The 19,404-nt window shown below is 39.8% G+C and overlaps 1 protein-coding gene across 1 annotated transcript in view; it reads left to right on the top strand.

The window, feature by feature from the left end:
• Positions 1–19,404, top strand: part of LOC101918685 (mucin-5B) — a 43,999-nt gene that overhangs the window by 7,388 nt on the left and 17,207 nt on the right. The window contains exons 6-24 of the mRNA XM_055813677.1: positions 363–588; positions 1,356–1,481; positions 2,239–2,356; positions 3,588–3,726; positions 4,318–4,419; positions 5,454–5,523; positions 5,779–5,916; positions 6,625–6,789; positions 7,646–7,740; positions 9,266–9,392; positions 12,541–12,793; positions 13,846–13,898; positions 14,286–14,386; positions 14,663–14,814; positions 15,778–15,916; positions 16,644–16,754; positions 17,486–17,665; positions 18,054–18,290; positions 19,190–19,346. Coding sequence (XP_055669652.1) covers positions 363–588; positions 1,356–1,481; positions 2,239–2,356; positions 3,588–3,726; positions 4,318–4,419; positions 5,454–5,523; positions 5,779–5,916; positions 6,625–6,789; positions 7,646–7,740; positions 9,266–9,392; positions 12,541–12,793; positions 13,846–13,898; positions 14,286–14,386; positions 14,663–14,814; positions 15,778–15,916; positions 16,644–16,754; positions 17,486–17,665; positions 18,054–18,290; positions 19,190–19,346 — 2,689 coding nt within the window. The remainder of the gene's footprint in view (positions 1–362; positions 589–1,355; positions 1,482–2,238; positions 2,357–3,587; positions 3,727–4,317; positions 4,420–5,453; positions 5,524–5,778; positions 5,917–6,624; positions 6,790–7,645; positions 7,741–9,265; positions 9,393–12,540; positions 12,794–13,845; positions 13,899–14,285; positions 14,387–14,662; positions 14,815–15,777; positions 15,917–16,643; positions 16,755–17,485; positions 17,666–18,053; positions 18,291–19,189; positions 19,347–19,404) is intronic.

The following is a 19,404-nucleotide window of genomic DNA, read 5'->3' as shown; positions in this document are numbered from 1 at the left end:
TGAACTGCAGCCCTGGAAAAACTGTGTTGAAACAAACGTTAATTATAGAACATGCACCATACTGAATTTTTCAGGAGCCTACCCATGAGTCTGACCAACATGTTGATCTTATAACTGAAATATCTCATTACAGTATAAAAGAAATAGATACTGGGAAAATGCACATTTGAATGACAGCTTCCAGTCCAAGAAAAAGGACCCCATGACATAAAGTTAGACTGGATAATCTCCAAAAGTCCCTTCCAATCTGAATTATCCTGTGACTCTGGCATCACACCATCAAAAATTGCGATGCACATCCATAAACCTGAAAGCTGGTAAAATTTCAAGCATTGCTTTTCTTTCCCTTTTCTCATTTACAGAAAACAAAATGCAAGAAACTTATGTCCCGTTTTGGAAACTGCCCCAAAGTGGTTGCATTTGATGACTATGTAGAGACCTGCACTGAGGATATGTGCCACTGTGTAGTTAATTCTTCTCACTCTGATTTGGTTTCCAGCTGCATATGCAGCACTTTAAACCAGTACTCTCGAGACTGTGTCCTTAGGAAGGGAGACCCTGGGGAATGGAGAACCAAAGAACTTTGCTGTAAGTAACTGCTGCTCTGGAGATTTCTTTCAGGTTAGACATATACACATGTATTCTGATCCCAGCAGAGCAAAGCCGGGAGCTCTGCTAACTACTGTGAACCAATCTGTAGAAGTACTTTGACAGAAACATTGTTAATAGAAAAGCTTCTGCAAATTTAACTTGATTTTGCTCCTTAAATTAGAAATATATCTTAATATTGTCCCCCTCCTCCTTATGGCTAAGTTCTCTCCAGTTCTTTTTTTGATTTACCAGGCACAGTTAACTCATAAAGAGCCTAGACTGAGAAGTCTAATGAGTTTGTCCTTACTGTATCCTGTGCTTTCATACTTGGTAGTTGCAGCTACAGAGCAGGAAATCACTAAATCCAGGGGGAAGGCTACAGGTAGTTCTCCCAAACTGCTGGTGTGCATTGGGATAGGAAATTAATACCAGAATGACTGATGCTTCAGGCAAAAATAAACTATTATGACTCCAAAAATGATTCTGTTGTCCTTTGCTTGTATCATGACTTCCGCCAACCTTGAGCTAGTAAAATAATGTGAAATAATTTATATTTCCCAGCAGTACTGTTTTCTCCAAACATGAAGTAAAAGTGCCCATTAAAAGTTCCTTTAGAGATTAAACAAACATGACACATCTGGATAGAAAGTTTTGCAAACAAGATATGGGGGAAAGGCGGAAGAAGGAGTTGGGTAGTGATACAATTACTTGAGAGCTCTTATAAATACATCATTAACATACCCTGTTTTCATTTGGTCTTACAGATCAGGAATGCCCAAACAACATGGAGTACATGGAATGTGGAAACTCCTGTGCTGACACGTGTGCTGACCCAGAAAGGAGCAGGATCTGTAAAGCCCCGTGTACAGATGGCTGTTTCTGTCCTCCTGGTAAGGCAGTTCACTTCTTCCGATGGGTCACACACAGAGAGAGGTTGGCCCCTTTCAGTTAGTGGCATTTTTTTTTCTTTAACATTTTATACTAACACCAATGAATAAACTGTTTCTTCTAGCATAATTTAACAACTTTCTTCTTGAAAGAACCGGATCTCTAAAGATTCAAGATCCTGACACTGGAGGAAGGGAGAGAAAAGATTTCTAAGGACTAGAAAGAAAAAAACGGTACAGATGTGGAAAAAGGAGAGGTTTTCATTAGACAGTAAGAATGTAGGTAATGTCTGGTGAGGTGCCTCCCTGTTAATAGGCTAGATTTTGCTGGAGGTTAAGTTACACAGAAGGTCACATATGCATAAATGCATTGCCAGGTATGTACACATGTAAATTTGCACATGAAGTAGAAGCTAAGATGCAGGTCTGATTCCTGTTAGATTCACTATGAGAAAAGGATGGAAACTGGCTCACATGCTTGCAATCTGGCACTTGATGATCCTGCTCACAGTGACAAATTTCAGTAACATGCAGTGATACTCTTTGGGGTTTACATTGCTTTCATTTCAGCTTAGTATAAAATGTTTCCCATCCGTTACCACCTGAAAGAGCCTGGTGCGGTGTTTTTCTTAGAACACATCCCATTCATTTACAGAAATGCTGAATACTCACTCCAGAGTTGTTTTGTTATGTGTGTCTTCCTTGATAGTGTTGCCTAGACTCACCAAAGGAATATTAACTAGACAATGTGTCTGAACAGGAACTATCCTTGATGACCTCGGTGGCAAAAAATGCGTCCCCAGAGACAGCTGCCCCTGTATGTTTCAAGGCAAAGTCTACTCATCTGGAGAGACTTACTTCACTCCCTGCCAGAACTGGTAATGTTGTAAATTGCACTGTGATTGCACTAACGAGGCAGAGGCATTTATTTCAGAGTGTTGATGAGCTGCATCCTGTTCTTTTCTCCTTTTTTTTTTTTTCCTATTCCTAATATTTGTCTTAAATAATAATGCAAAGCCTGAGTCTGAATTTCAACAGTACATGAAAATTTGGAAATTCTCAGCCTCACACAGTTGCCACCCTCGACTGGAACTGCAAAAACTGAGCTCAAGGTTTCAGAATGCAGAAAAATGAGACTCCTCGCTATTTAGTTCAGAGGCATTGGCCACTAAAGTGAGGCAAGGAGTCATGTTAATGAGTTACATTTCCAACCATTAGATCTACAAGAGCTGTTTCAAAGTCCTGATCCTTGAGAACGATTTGATACAGAAAAAACCCTGTAGCTTGAACCCATCTCCACTCTGCACTAGTGAAAGGTGATAAGACCTCAGGTATATTATTCTCAAAACAATTTTATTTCTTACTCTGATACCCATCTAGCGAATGAACAGTTGTATGTGTTATTTGGGCTCCCATGAGACAGCTTCGTTTCTTCACCATAGGCTTAACCTTTACTATAGGGAGTAATGAAATATGCCGTTGTACATGGTGGGATAGGCCAGATGTTCAGCAAACCCCTTTGGATTGAATATTTCCTGCATTTTGAGGAAATAGTCATAAAAAACTGCAATTTTGAGGAACTGAACTTGATGAGTAGTGGGTGGGTCCCATATATTCACATCCTCACTCTTCCCAAACCCTGAGCTGAATGTTGCTGGGTTGTTCCCCTCCTGTGGGCACAGCTCTAAGAATTGTAACTGCTCATTATTTCAGGTCCTTCACAGTTAGTTGCTGAAATATTGCATCAGGAACTTGCTGAATAGTTGCATCAGTAGCATGAAATGTTGCAAGATCCTGCTTAAAGAGGTTCATTCCTTCTTTCTTTAAAAACTCAAGTAAACAATTTATAGGCCCTGAAAAACATTTCTTGCCTGGCCAAGTCGGTGTCTTTCTGAAGGAGCTAGGCCGAAGCCTAGTGCAGTTAACTCTCTCATTGAGAAGCATTCAACCTTCACACTTCAAGGGTTTAATATAAAGTCTTAATTCCACAGGGATTTAATAAGCAGCCAAATGAAAAGCTAAAAAGACAAAAAGGGTGTCATCTGTGCAGATGTTTTGAAGTTTTAAACCTATGTTTTTTCTGACTGCTCCTTTTTGGGTTTTGTACAGTACTTGCAAAGGAGGCCACTGGAGCTGTATCTCTCTGCCCTGTTCTGGAACTTGCAATATAGATGGAGGATTCCATATAACAACATTTGATAACAAGAGATTCAATTTTCATGGCAACTGCCATTATGTCTTAGCTAAGGTATGAAGAATCTCCCATTTCACTCCTAAATCTCTTGAGTAGCATGAGGCATTAAACTGTACTGGAGCTTTCTATGACTTAATTAAATGGCACCAATCCAGCAAAGCACTTCAACACATGCTCAGTCTTAAACCTCATAAATTTTCCCATTTGCAATGGATTGCAAGTCAATTGCTTGATGCTTAGCATCGAAGTTTTGCAGCGTCGTCATGGTTTTATAACTTTTTTAAAAAAATGATTTAATTTTCTTAATGGATGTATTAGCCAAGATTAAAGCATTTCTCCTGAAGCTTTTTTCATGTATGACTGTCAAAAGGAAGTGGATGAGCAAAAGTTCCTACAAAAAGATTGAATTCCACATGACTGTCTGCAAATACACAGTGCACACAGGTTGATAGCAAGGAAACAGAGTGTAGCAGTAAATGTCACTGATTTTGGCAATGAAATGAAGCAGTCTGCAATCAGAGATTAAATGCCCCAGTTCTTTCATTATTCCATGGTAGCCTTTCAGAGACTCCTTTTTTCTCTTCTAGCTCCTTTCCTGCAATATGCTAACAATGCCTGCACATCCCCTTTCTCATGTCTTTTCAGAATACTGATGACACATTTGTAGTGATTGGAGAGATCATCCAGTGTGGGACATCAAAGACAATAACTTGCTTAAAGAATGTATTAGTCACACTAGGAAGAACTGTAAGTAACTTGCTTTAATTAGTTACACATAATATGTCACTTTTATTTAGGTTCAAGGTGCAATTTCTGTAGCACTGTGGACTCATTTTGGTCTCTTGCTGTTGCGAGACTGCAAGATTAATACCAGCAGATGATGCCGTGCTTGTGTTTATTGGTTTTGTTCTGGCAGAGTTACTTCCTTTCCAGTTATTTTTGATTCTGGCTTTTCCATTTTCTTTAGAGGTAGATGGATAAAAATTATCCTTGTCAGCTTTCCCACTCTTTTCCATTACTTCAAACATTTTAATTTCGTTCTTTTTTAAAGATGAAGTTTTCTACAAGAAAAGATCCCCTTCTTTTCACAGCAGTTCTGAGTCTTGTAGTTTTTCCTAATGCATCGAGTGAAGTAGAATTTTCCAAATGAAGGCCAAAGGCCCCTCCCACTGAAGATTATGCCATGATTTAAAACTAATTCAGTGGAAGCTGAGTTAGGGCTGGTATTTATGCACTCTTAATGTTACACAGATTCATTCTGTTCACCTGGTATTTAACTGGTGCAGTCCTAACCTTGTTAGGAGATCAAACATACTAACCTCCCTCTACAGTTAACAGAGGAAGATGGGGATTTCCAAAGGACATTAGCCCACCTAAGGTATGAGCTGTTCTGGAGGGGCCTGTCTCCATCCATTAACTAGTGAGGCAGTTTGCATCAGACAGCTCTTGTTTTGGGTATGTTACATTTTCAGTGAGAGGGATCTAAACCTACACATAATATCTCACATGCAGTTCTCAAAAAGAAAACCTCTAGGTGTGTGAGAACACTCAATCAGAGCTGTTGCTTATGGAGAGGGCTTTATATTTTTTGTTATGGCCTAGAGATTTGCTCTGCATTACTGTATGGCATCAAGACACCGAGTTACATTGACCCTAGAGGTGATCATGTTTTGAAGACACTACTTCGTAATGCTTAATGAAGCTTGTCAGGTTGCTGTCATCTGTATCATGCCATATGCATTCACTACTGTGGGCTTTTTCTTTTTATTTTTTCCCGGCAGACTATAAAAATATGTTCCTGTGGAAATATTTACATGAACAATTTCATTGTGAAACTGCCAGTAAGCAAAGGTAAATATCCTTCTTCACATCTTCCCCAGACTAACCTACACCTATTTAAAGAGGGATTCCAGCTCCTTTCTCTGAAAAAAACCCTCGATCCTACTCGTTGTTAGGTCATTTGCCTTAGGTGGATACTAGGTCTGGGACTGCCTGGGAATTCCTGTGTTATACTGGATGCACTGATAGATGGAAGTTCCTGTTTACTCAGCTTCATAAAGATTTGCAAGTGCGTGCACCTCTTTCTTTTCTTTTTTCCCTCTTTAGATGGTGTCACCATCTTCAGACCCTCTACTTTTTTCATCAAAATCTTGAGCTCAACTGGAGTACGGATTCGAGTGCAAATGAAACCTGTAATGCAGCTCTCCATAACAGTTGATCATTCTTACCAGAATCGCACATCTGGTAGGGGACACAATGCTCTTTCAGTTTGCTCTTAAACTGAGTTATAGCTGATTGTCTATCACTTAGAGTGAGCAAATAATTTGATTTTATATTGAATTTGGTATGTTAGAACCCCTGGTTAAATCTATAGCCTTCCTGAAACAAAGTATTGGCTAAAATCTTCAATTTGCTGAAGAAAATTAGATAATCTCTGTGATGTTTAGTGTGTGCAGGTCCTTTAGACTATCTGTAAAAGCAGGCCTTCATCAGAAATTTGCAAGATGCAGACCATGCTCTTGGTTTTGCCTCCAATCTCCTGTTTACATCATGTAAGCTTCTTTTTTTTGCTTCTGTTTCCTATCTGTTTAATGGGATTATATCCTGTCTCTCCAACCCACATTGTTTTGCTTTTGCAGTTTCCTTTGTGTATAAGCCTTTGGGAAAGGCACTCCTCTGCCTGCCAGTGTTTACTGAAGCACATTTAAGCAGCTTCCAATCTCTGTGCTATTACTAAGTGCTACTGTAATGCAGAAAAATAGTAATTACATTTTAAACACAGGGTCCTGTCTGATGTGTGGGAACATCAGGAAGTCTCTGAAGGAAAAACTTCTCTCAGATGAGGTCCATTATAGACCTAAGAATATTCATCTAGAAGCCATTTCTTTTTCCACTGATGTAGTGATTTCTTCTTTCCTTCTGCCTTATTTTTTTTCTTGCAACCCACACAAGGTCTTTGTGGCAATTTCAATAACATCCATACTGATGACTTCAGAACAGTCACTGGAGCTGTGGAAGATTCAGCTTCTGCTTTTGGTAACTCATGGAAAACCAGAGCCAGCTGTTATGATGTTGAGGACAGCTTTGAAGATCCTTGTTCAAACAGTGTGGATAGAGGTAGCAGGCTTTTCATTCCTGGGTTATCAGTACTAAATAATTTTCACATGACAGATAACCAAAAAAGCTTTAGAAATCTCATAAACATCAAAAGCTGCTGCCTTTGAGGGTGTTACTAGAAAGAACACATTGGGTTTTGCAGGTCTGTAAGGTGACAGCTTTGCTTTTAAACAAAAGGACTGCAGTGCTGGTGAAAGAGTCAGCAACTTCACTGATGACTTGAAAAGCACACACAGCATCAGTGAGAACAATTTAGGTTTAAGGCAGAGTGTACTTTTTTGTTAATATTTGGGCAAGGTTTTCATCCAATCTAGGTTGTTGTAGCTGTGCTGAAGTCAAAAGGACTGTGTTATCAACAGTACTGACTTCAGCAAGCGTTGTACTGTACTAGGTGCCCTGTCTAGTTTCTCACTTTGACTGGGTCTGGGTATATATAGGATTCAGACTGTACTCTCCTAGGTATGGCCACATGTAATTAAAGCTGCAGCTTATAGCCATACAGCTCACTGATGAATACATGCTTGAAGTGATTGCTTGACTGTTAAGAATTGCCTGACTCTAAAGAATTAGGGAAGTTAGATGGAGAACAATGAAAATGGGGAGGTTTTACAGGTGTTCTACAAATACAGCCACAGTAATAGTGTTATTACTTGGAAGGTGAAACCTTTAGGGAGATGGCTGGTCACCCATCCAACTACGCTTGTCACCTTGATTTGTTGATGCCCCATATTTATTTCCAGCATTATCTGAACACTTCAGGACATTCTAGGTCTGTGTGATACCTGATAAGAATATTGATTCAGATAGTAAATGTGGTTTAAGTGACTATGGACAACTATATTTTTTCCCACTTCAGAAAAATTTGCCCAGCATTGGTGTGCTCTTCTGTCTAATACAAGCAGTGTGTTTGCTGCCTGCCATTCTGTTGTAGACCCTTCTGTGTACATCAAGGTAAGGCACTGGTCTAAATGGGTGCTTTAGTGTAGTCCAGATACTGATCCACCATGAAGGTACCCTGGCCTACAGGGGTGAAATAAATTACAGTAATGCCTGTTTGTAAAGAAGTTCACTGATACCCATGAGAAAAATAACAAAATGAGAATTTATGCAAGATATGATGGGCCTTTTTGGCTACAGGCCTGAAAGTATTGACTGCCGTCACTGACAGTTCTGTTGCATGATCCAGAAGCAAAGTAAGAAAAAACAGGTTTACTGTTTTTGAAATCCGTTCACTCTTTGAAAACCCAAATCATAGTTTCTGTGTGGAATTGACATGAGAGCTTTTTCAGCCCCATGGATTTCCTCTGCCTTGGTTTAAAATTCATGTCTAGGGGGAGAATAAATACTATATTTACATAATATCTTTCCCATTTATTACTGTAGAATCATGTTAGTCTCCTTGTATTTAGAATGCAAGAAGCCGTCCATAAGTACTGTTGATGTAGAGCTGTATAATGCTGTTGAGAAAGTTGGCTAAACTCAAGAGTTGCCACATTTATATGAATAATAAAGAAATTTCTGCAAAACCACAGAAAAATCATGTAGGAGGCGTGGGTGATACAACTTACTGAGAAAATACCTGACCCTGAAATTTTGCCTAAAATTAATAAGTCTTCAGGCACCTTTAAAAATATGGCTTATGCTTTACCTCTCCCAAATTTCCCTCAGAAAGTATTTCTCCTTGAGAATTAACATTAAAAATAAATAAAACAGGAATTTGCAATTTTCAGTTAAGGAAAAGTAATAACCAATTTCTTATGGATTTGTCTGTTACCTCTGTTGATTTCTTCAGATTTTAAACCATGATTCATGGAAGCATTTTCCATGACATCAGTAATGGCAGGATAAGTCACCATCTGTGCAGTATGACTGTACTGGTTTTGAGTGACTAGCTGTATCTGCGTTTTTCTGTCCAGCCACCCAATTAAAAGAACTTGAGCTTTAATTCCCTTTGATAGTTACCTAACTAGTTCTTTAGATGCCATTACATATAACTCCGTATTAAACCATCTTCTATTATGCACTTGTCATTTAACTGGGTATCTTATATCTACACGCCTGGTAGGTACACAAGTGCCAGTCATCACTGTGCAATATTTTCAGTTCTTTATATTTTCAGATGACATATTTTGACATGTCCTAGTTTATACATCCTCATGGGAGGCTGCTATAGACATTTCTTAGTGCTTTAATGAACTATAGGTGCTCTTACCATTCTTACTATTCATCTACTCACGAGTGTTAGACATAACGTCATTGCAGTTGTCTGACTGTAACTGATTTCCTATTTCTCAGGTTTGCATACTATTTCATTAGCATACATTTTCTCTTAGAGATATTACAAATTAAGTTTCATTGGTAATAATACCTTTTTAAAGTATATTGGTTGACTACTTTTTTATTGCTATGTGATTCTCTGTTTCTTCTGTGAGCTGGACATAACAAATCAATACCCATATGCCTTTCTGTTCCCTAGAAATGTATGTATGACACCTGTAATACAGAGAAGAGTGAAGTTGCACTGTGTAGTGTGCTCTCTACTTACTCCAGAGACTGTGCTGCAGCAGGCATGACCCTGAAGGGCTGGAGGCAGGGCGTCTGTGGTATGCATCCTAACATACCTTGGGTAGGGCTATGGGGGAACAGCTTCAAGAGAGGCCACTCTCTGGCAGTCAATATCTTCTGTGCTTAGTCACCAAGTTTTGAAAAATACAATAAGCATATATTCTATAAAAAACTTCTTCCTGCCAAAATCAGTTCATGTCTACTTCATGCTCTTATGATGCATGTTCCTTGTATAAAATATTAGGTTAATTCAATACTTAGAGAAGCAAAAGAGTATAAGGTGTATTAATCAAATCACAATGAGGAGCTGCAATTCAGTTAGTTTTGAACACATGGGCATCCCCATATATTTTAATTCTGATACCCTTTCTGCAGTTCATCTCAACGCTCTTGTCTCAGACATTGCCCATACGAATGGTATCACTCTCATTAACTGCATTTTTCCGTGTTGTAGTAAAATAGTAAAGTTTTTAATAAACATAATTTAGTGATATGTGAGAATGAGAAACTGTTTAAAGGCATATTCAGCTCAGGACTATCTAACAAATGAATGAAAGTTTCTTGGACCTTGTCACTAAATCACGGGTTTCGAGTCCACATATGTATAGATTTTTCTTTGGCACTGACAGAATTTATTATGAGATGGTATCAGAGCTGAGAATAAAATTCACAAGTCCCAGCTTCTGAATTTTACTTTAACATTTCCATTTTTCCATATAACAATCAGATAGTTCAAGTGAGATTTTCCTGTATCAACATGAAAATAGATGTATGGGTTTCTTGACTAATGACACATCTGAACAGGAAACATAACAAATATTTTTAATGGAGCTTTGATGCAGCTATGATCTATTTAATTGCCTGACTTAGGGGCTAGCTGGGATATTTAATAGAGACAAACAATGTAACTGGTATGGTGCTTTGTCAAAGGCATTTAAGATACAGTAAGAACAATCAAAAAAACCTCTACTGAAATAATTCAAAGGGAACATAGTGTAGTCCACAGCAAAATATCCTAGATTCATGCAGATTTATGTACTAGGTACAGTCCCTGTTTATCAAAAGCTTTATTATCAACACAGGATTGCTGACATTTTTAATGCCAAAGTGAGACTGGTTTGCAGCATGGGTTAGACTGGAGTCTGTGGACTCATGGCACAGTAGATAATATTGACCCAAACAGTGCAGTAACCTTGGGGAAAAAAATGCTAATGGTTTAATCAGCACAATCAGTTTAGGCCTTATTTAAGAACAAATAATTTTTTGGGAACATGCCTGTGATAAGATTGAAGGTTGTGCTATTCATGAGTGAAAGAATAAATGAGCCAGAACTGTAGCTCTCAGGGGCCTGTCCCGTTGTGGGGGTTGGAAAAGCTTTTCCAGCTCCTGTAGCTGTGTCCAGCTGTGCCAGGCTGCAGGCAGCGTCCAAGGCAGGTTATATCCTAAGAGGATGTCTACATTGCAGTCAGTAGAGTGTATGAAATAAGTAAACCCCACCAGCTAACTGTTGGCAGTCATGTATGTGACACAGTCTTTAGTGGAAGCATGAAACATTACTTTTGTTACTGGTTACCCAGAAGATCACTGGGGTTAGTAGCCTTTGCCAAGTCATGGCACTATTTTTTTTGCACTCCTTGTGCAAGCTAGCTTGAAGCTATCTTTGGTATGCTTATGTTCTCTGCACTCATGCCTTCAGTTATTATGTATGTAATTTAAGATACATATCTGTGACCATTAGTACTGTAATCAAATAGCCTTTCTCTTACCAGATCTTGCTTTACCAAAACTGACCTTTTTCTTCCATGAAAAATTAAAGAGAAAGTATACACATTGTTTTATTGCATTAACAGCTAGCAATTGAGACACCCATTCAGGTAAATCTGATGTAAACTTGTGTTCAACATCGTTATTCATATTTTTCTTATTTTGGCCTTTTTTGATGTAAGAGTACCAGTTTCTGCATCTTTATAGTATGCCTATGAAGTAGGTTGCCTGTCTGATTACACACAGAGTATCATGTCTGCTCCAGCTACTGCCAGGAACCAGCTGGGTGTTGTTGGTGGAGGTGGTGGTTTTGGATGTGTACACAAACCTATCACACTAGCTAAGCTAAGAAAGTGTACTATAGGCACAGACTGGAAAACCATACAGAGCTTTGTTTAAGCATGGATCCGATTAGTGATATCATGATAACGTTGCTGCAAGGTTGGTAAACACAACTGCCCATGAACAACTCCCCTGTACCTTCTAGTACATCTGTGTGTATCTGAAAAACAGCTGTGGGGTTAGAATCTAACTCACTTAGATGTGAGTTAGAAAGAGGTCCAAGATGACTGGATCCCCAGTTCTTGTTGAATTTCAGAGGAATCTGGATGCCAGGCTTTCTTGAAAACCACAGCTTTAATGTGGGTGATATTTCCTGGCAAAATTTGGTATCATCCCTGTGGATGGCTACTGCAGATGTTATGGGAGAGTTTTGAAGGGTGTTTCTTGGTAGCCTGTGAAAATTAACCAGCTTTTCACTGTCTTAGAGTGTCAGCTGAGCACTTTAGATTTTGGTATTTAACATTCAGTTTACCCAGAAGTCTTAGAAAATGTTGTTTTCTCATTTCCCCAGAGGACAACAATAAGAGGTTTCCTCAAGACATTTCTGAGAATTCAAACACACTTTCTTTGGTAGCATAAAATGATTAGCAGAGTTCCTTGAAGTGTTTTAAAAATGCATAGGTGCGGTGCTTAGAGGCATGGTTTAGTGGTGGACTTGGCAGCTGTCATTTAACGATTGGACCTGATGATCTTGAAGATCTTTTCCAGCCTAAATAATTTGTGATTCTGTGCTCATTTCTTAAATTATTCCCAGCCAAAGGAATCATTAATAAAGGACAAGATTTTTAACTACAAGGACAAATCAGAAGTTACTGATTTCAGTTAGTTAGAAATGTAAACTGTACAAATTGCAAAATCACACTGATTCTGTTATTCAGTCAAGATACAGGCTGCTGAGTATTTCAGCATTTACTGTCACATAGGCTATGTGAGCATACTTCCCCCAGACCACTGGGAGACGAAGTCTTCTAGTTTGAAAGAAGCACTTTTATGGCTACCGGTGTGCAGAAAGGTGCATTAACAGCATGAGTGATGATTGCAGAGAGAATGCCATACATCCATTTTATTTCTTTTGCAAAGATCCCTCTGAGGAGTGTCCTGAGACTATGGTTTATAACTATAGCGTGAAGTATTGTAACCAGTCTTGCCACTCGCTGGATGAACCTGATCCACTGTGTAAAGTTCAGATTGCTCCTATGGAGGGCTGTGGTTGCCCTGAAGGCACCTACCTCAATGATGAGGAAGAATGTGTAACTCCAGATGACTGTCCCTGCTACTACAAAGGCAAGATTGTTCAGCCTGGCAACTCCTTCCAGGAGGACAAACTGATGTGGTAAGCTGCTCTGATGCTGCAAAGGCTGCATACCTGGGGTACGTCAAGGCCCACTGGGGAAGTCCCTGCTCAAATCTCCGAATGGTGTCATTTTACCGTAAGGAATAATGACAAATTTCTCCTAGATTGTACCAAAGCAAATATTCCACTGGCAGGAAGTGCAGCCATAGCAAAGGTTAAGATCCTATATTCCTGCTAGCAAAAAAGAACCTGAAAACATACTAAGTAGAGTAATGTTTGCAATCTGTCTGTATGCAAAGCTCATTGTTGTGTAAAAAATATCCACATGCAGTGGGAGCAAGTTTTCCAGAAGGCAGAGGGCTTGGGGGAGTTTCTGGCTTTGAAATAAAAAAGCAAAGTAGAACCACCCTCCAACACGCCATCCTGCAGACTATTTAAAAAATAAAAATGGTCCAGGAAAAAAACGCCTAATCTCAGTTTTTAAACTGAGAGGGTTTTTTTAAAGAAAGAGAGAGAGATTTTTTGGGAAAATACTAAAAATAGCATAATTAATTTGCATCTGCAGTGAAAAAAAATTGCCATTTTCTCATTTTCAACCAGCTCAAGGCAGCAATGCAAACAAATACAGGGGAAGGCTGGTTTATTCAACTTACTTGTTGAACAAACTTGTATCTTCAGATGCCTACTTATTCTCTCTCTCTCTCTTCCAACTCCCATATCTTTTCCTGACAATTCCAGACGATTTTGTAAACACAGATTCATTTAGTAATGTAAGAGGTCTCTTATTTAAGAAAATATTAGTATTATCTCATGGAGTGGAAGATTGATGCTTAGGAAAACCTTGATGTAGGGTAAACGCACAGTAAACCAGTGGCAGATGAAAGAAGAGAATTTAAGAGCTGGGTGTCTTAATCTTCCTTCTGGGGATGGTAATTCCTGTCTGTGAACCTGATAGCTGTACCAAATACTCATTTTGATAGGAATTTGTTATTTGTGTGTGAATTATTAGTGAAGTTCTGCAGTGCCTTTCTCTCTAGTGAGAGAGAAATGTGCGAAGAGCTGATGTGTTTCATTTTATGGAATCTCTTTAGCAAATGCATTCAAGGAAGATTAGACTGCATTGGAGAAACTGTCCTGGTAAAAGGTGAGATTTTGTTAAATAATGGCATTATGGTGTCAGCTAGTATTTATAATGTTTTTCTGTGTTATCTCTCACTTTCTGTAACATTTTAGTATTCTGCACATTTTTGCCTGCTCCCTAAAATGTGCTGGTTATTGACAATAGTTGTCTTTGTAAAAATGTCATCAGGCTTGCTGAATTCTTTAAAAGATGAAGGTATTTCCCAAAGCTTAGAAGTTATCTGCCTCCTTCTCCCCGCACTGCTGGTGCGCAGAAGCAAAATATAATAGAAGTTGTAAATGAGAGACACATGCTGCCCTCTGAAATGCCCTGCTCTGTTTTACAATTGCTGACAGCATCCTTATTGCTTTCATTAAATTACCTTCCTAAAATGTTTGCTTCCTCCTATAGATTGCCCAGCTCCTATGTATTACTTCAACTGCAGCTCTGCGGGTCCTGGTGCGATTGGATCAGAGTGTCAGAAAAGTTGTAAGACGCAGGACATGCATTGTGTAAGGACTTCACCTCCTAGCAGGAGCATGGGACAACATGATTGTGCATGTATGATTGTTCTTAACAAATGCTGACGGTAACATGTTACGCTGTTCACAGACCAGTGACTTTACTGATTAACACAGCAGCTATCTGTGTGATTGTCTCTAGCTTACAGTTACAGGGTTGTAAAAAAAAAATCCAGATGTTTGGCATCCAGAGCTAACACCTTTACTGGTTCCCTGTACTTCCTGTGCATTAACAAGTTGCCTTGTGTTGTATCTTTACATATGCAGTATGTCACAGAATGTGTTTCTGGCTGCATGTGTCCCGATGGGCTTGTATTGGATGGCAGTGGAGGATGTATTCCCAAAGATCAATGCCCGTGTGTTCATGGAGGACACTTCTATAAACCTGGGGAAACCATCAAAGTGGACTGCAATACATGGTATGTTCTTCCAGGGACCCTTGTTTTATAACAAAGGCTGTTAAAATTGTCAGTGCATAGTGTGTCCATGGGGCAGGATGTATTTTGAAGGCTTCCTCATCATTAGAGCCATCAGACTTCTAGTAAAAATAAAAGGGAAGCATTTCCTCTCTGCAACATGCTGCATGAGCCTGGGGAGATTTCCATCCTTTCCTGCACATTGCTTCCACACCAGCTTTAGAAACACAGCCTTATCCAGGTTGGTCTGTGGCTGGTTGTTCTATAACAGGGAATTGAGTCTGTCTGGCACAGCTGAACCCCAGAAAAGAATTGAATTTAGAAAAGGGAGGAATCACAGCGATCTTTCAGTGACTTGCAGTGCTTCTGGGTGCCTAGTTCTCAGATGAGATAAATGAATGCTCTAGGTGCTCCAGTTGCTGGTATAACTCTGCCATAGACTTCATTGTTCTTACTGATCATGATGGGTAAAATGCTTTGAATTCCTACCCATTATTTGGTGAGGATGAGACTGTATAGTCCTGCCAAGAGGATGCACAGGAAATAAGAGCCAGAAGCACTTTGATCTGATCATCACTGGTACAAGCAATCAAGATTAACATGTGAAGCCAAACCCTGATAAACAGTTGTTGATATCATGGAGGCCATCAAGAGGTTTCATTGCATGAGGGCTTTGTTTTCTTATGAGATTTTCTTATGAGTCTCCTGACAGGACTTAATGATTTAAAAGATATTTGATGGAAAAAAATTGACAAAGTTCAAACATGCCTTGGTAGTAAACATGAACTTTCTAATTAGTAAGCCATCTTTCGACATGGTTTCAGAACAGTTGAGTGGGTAAGCCTGGAAGAGTGAGAGATGATTGCTTTCTCTGAAGTTCTGCAAAAGACAAACGTTTGAATTACTGTGCCCCTGTTTGGGGTTAAGGAAAAACCACGCTGTGATACTTTGCATTTTGCCTCCCAGCACCTGTAGCAAAAGGCAGTGGAACTGCACAGACAACCCCTGCAAGGGAACCTGCACTGTGTATGGAAATGGGCATTACATGAGCTTTGATGGGGAGAAGTTTGATTTCCTGGGAGACTGTGACTATATCCTAGCTCAGGTATCAATGTTTTTCACCTTTCTGTCCGTACGCTTTTCACAGATTACACTGTAGGGTTCAACTGAGTAATTGAAGTGCTATCCTATGCAAAATAGTCAACTCTGATGACCAGAGCCTATTCCCCTTCTCTTGTACCTAGAGCAGACAGGCACAGTGAGATTTTCTATATAAAAGCAAAGCAATTAGCCCTCAGAAGTGGCACAAGAGGGCACTGTGTGATCCTAAATGACTGACTCCTGGGCTGGACAGCCCTCACCTGGTAATTCCAGCATCTGCAAGGGAAAGGAATTGATGTGGTGGTGAAAAGCTTAAGTGTTTCTCTCGGCCATTCAAGACTGACAGTATTTTTGCTGTGACAGAAGCACACAGAGGTTAACATGTGAGCTTTATGTATAATAACTGCATACAATGAGACAGTACTCAGACATTTTGTATTCTCCAAGTTACAGTTGTTTTGCTAATTTGAAGAAACAATATTTTTACCTTTTTGGCTGTGCAGGACTGGTGCTATGAAAAGCTCAGGTTTTTCCTTAGCTTCTGTCTTTGAAATTCCTGGTCAGTATGAATCTACCACCAGGTCATTTGCCACCAGATTCTTCTAAAATAAAAAAAACGACAAAGTAGCAGAAGTCAGATTGAAATGTCATTTGTTTAGAGCTCCTGAAAATGTTTAAAGCTAGTCTAGTTGCCTGAAAAGCTCTAATACAATGTTATCTATTTTTCTAAGGATTTTTGTCCCAATAACATGGATGCTGGCACATTCCGAATTGTAATTCAGAACAACGCCTGTGGGAAGTCACTCTCCATCTGCTCCCTAAAGATCACGCTGATTTTTGAGGTTTGTCTAAATTGGTTATAAATGAGGAGCTGTAGTCTTGATTTTGTAGTGGTTACTGTAGTATCCCCTTATATTCCAACTCAGTTGCTGCTAGAGAGTACCTATGGAAGTCAAGCAGCCAGAAAGCAGAGGCAAGCAAGCTGGGGAAGGTTTAGGTGTTTGGTGTTAACAGGGCTGGACACTTCTGCAGGTAAGGATGCAGATGCAGGGAGTCAAGGGCACTCTGCATATGTGCATGTGTGTGTGTATTTGCATCTGCAACATTAGTGGTATAGGAGTGATGGTAAAGTTTTTAGAGGAGCATGTTACTGTACTGTGGTCTGAGCACAGGGCAGATTTAACTCTGGAGGGAAGAGTTCCTTCCCTCCAGCTCAGGCTTAGAATTTCCCCAAAGTGTAAGCAAAAGAGATTTCTCCCATAGTAGGGGTGAGGGGATGCAGCGTGACAAGGAGTGTTGCACTATGCCCAATTGCCCGTGCACTCAGGAGTTGCTGTGCCAGCAGAACAGATTTCATCTAGAATGTGGACAATTTCTGTGGCCATGAGGTAAGTCTTGCCATGCAAGGGCAGGCATTTCCTGTTGAACTCACTAGGTCTTGTCTGGCAATAGACCAAGATGTTGTGTAAAGACTACAGGAAAGTGAGATGAAGGACAAGAGGCAGAATACCAGTGTTGTTACACTAAATTTTCTGTTAGATTTCCTTCCATGCAATGTATTTGTTCCTTGTAGAGCAGTGAAATAAGGCTGTTGGAAGGAAGAATTCAGGAGATAGCCACTGATCCAGGAGCTGAGAAGAATTACAAAGTGGATCTCAGAGGAGGTTATATTGTGATTGAAACAAAGCAAGGAATGAACTTCATGTGGGACCAGAAGACCACTGTTGTTGTTCACGTGGCACCATCTTTCCAGGTAGGTGTGGCATGGACTAGGAGTTTTGATTTCAAACTCAAAGTTATGCATCCAGAACTGCAGCTCCAGTTTGAAAAGCAGGACTTGGAAAAGTGTTCAGTTCAGTGGACAAGAAGCAGCAAGCAAGCCATGTCTTGTGTTTTATTTCATTGTTCAGTCAGTACGAAGCACTCCAGAATATTTGGAGCTAGAAGTGAAGCCAGACACTCTGCAGTATCGAAGAGCTAACAGAATGATCTTGTCCAGCTTTTTCTAAGCTGTTTTTTGGATAGCTGTTTAGAAGTTTGCAGCTATTTTGCCTTGGCCTGTTCTGTAGTTCATTTCTGTCAAACAGTGGGCTGCACTCAAAATAACCAAACCATTTACTGTGCTGACACAAATTCTGCAGGGAAAGGTCTGCGGCCTTTGTGGGGACTTCGATGGCCGCTCAAGGAACGACTTCACAACCAGAGGGCAGTCCATGGAGATGAGCATCCAGGAGTTTGGAAACAGCTGGAAAATAACAAGCACCTGCTCAAATATAAACATGACGGACCTGTGTGCTGATCAACCTTTCAGGTCTGCTCTGGGACAGAAGCACTGCAGCATCATAAAGAGTAACATCTTTGAAGCCTGTCACAGTAAGGTAATCCTGTTCTCTCATCCTCAGTAGTTTCACACTAGGTATTTGTTGCTATTATGCAGCACATTTGCACAGAAATTTTTACTATTGAAGGCTTACATGGCATCCTTGAGTGCAAGGGCTGCCTCTCTCAAAACCTCACTTTACAGCTGTGCCAGTTGCATCCTGTTGCATGGTATTGAGGAAACAGCAGTGCCTGTTTGCAGCAACTGAAGACAAAGAGGGTAATAATTGGCCACCAGAAAAAAAAAGTTAGGTATCAGTTTGTAAAATCTAGAGATAAGTTAGTGTAGGACTGTTTGTATGGGGATCCTTGAGAAAGTTTATTCAAATTACCTAAATAGATTAATTACTTGGTTTATTTTAGACACAAATTAATCTAAACAGAAACAAGGCTACTAATTCTTAGTGAGAATGTCTATAAAAAGCTTCAGTGCAGTTTAATAAGCCATTTTAAAAGCAAACTGGGCTTGATTTCCATGGTTAGTTCACATTGGCATGGATTAAAACACAAGAGATGTGAAGTTCAGTGGAAATGGGATTTCCTTTTATACTCAATCACTCTCTCAGTTAGAGAGTGTGCACACTATGTAGTTGTCCTAACCCAAAGCAAGGTAGTTCAGTCCTGCAGATATTGCACTGGAAAGACATTTTGAGTATAAATCACAGTATTACACACATGAGAATGAGAAGATTTAGAGTCCAGTTCTACCAAGCAGGTGGAAATAGAAAACCGACTGTTGTAAAATATCATAGCTCCCTCATGACAATCCCAGTCTGTCACAGACAGCCTGGTTCTGCCAATAAAACTGCCAGTGGGTGACAGGAGTTCTGAGCCCTTTCTCTCTTTGAAACACAGTGCAGCAGGTACGTCTCGGTAACATCTGTTGGTGTTTTGATAGGTGAACCCAATACCATATTACGAATCTTGTATTTCTGACTTCTGTGGCTGTGACAGTGTGGGAGACTGTGAGTGCTTTTGTACTTCAGTTGCTGCTTATTCAAGAAGCTGTAGCAGAGCTGGTGTCTGTATTGAGTGGAGAACGCCTGCCATTTGCCGTAAGTGTTGCACTGAACATGCACACAGAAAAGCAGTGCTCCATGTGCTTAGGCACAC

This window comes from Falco peregrinus, chromosome 9 (assembly GCF_023634155.1).
Source record: "Falco peregrinus isolate bFalPer1 chromosome 9, bFalPer1.pri, whole genome shotgun sequence".
Taxonomy (NCBI): Eukaryota; Metazoa; Chordata; class Aves; order Falconiformes; family Falconidae; genus Falco; species Falco peregrinus.
Note: the sequence above shows the minus strand (reverse complement) of the source record. Positions and strands in the feature narration are given on the sequence as shown.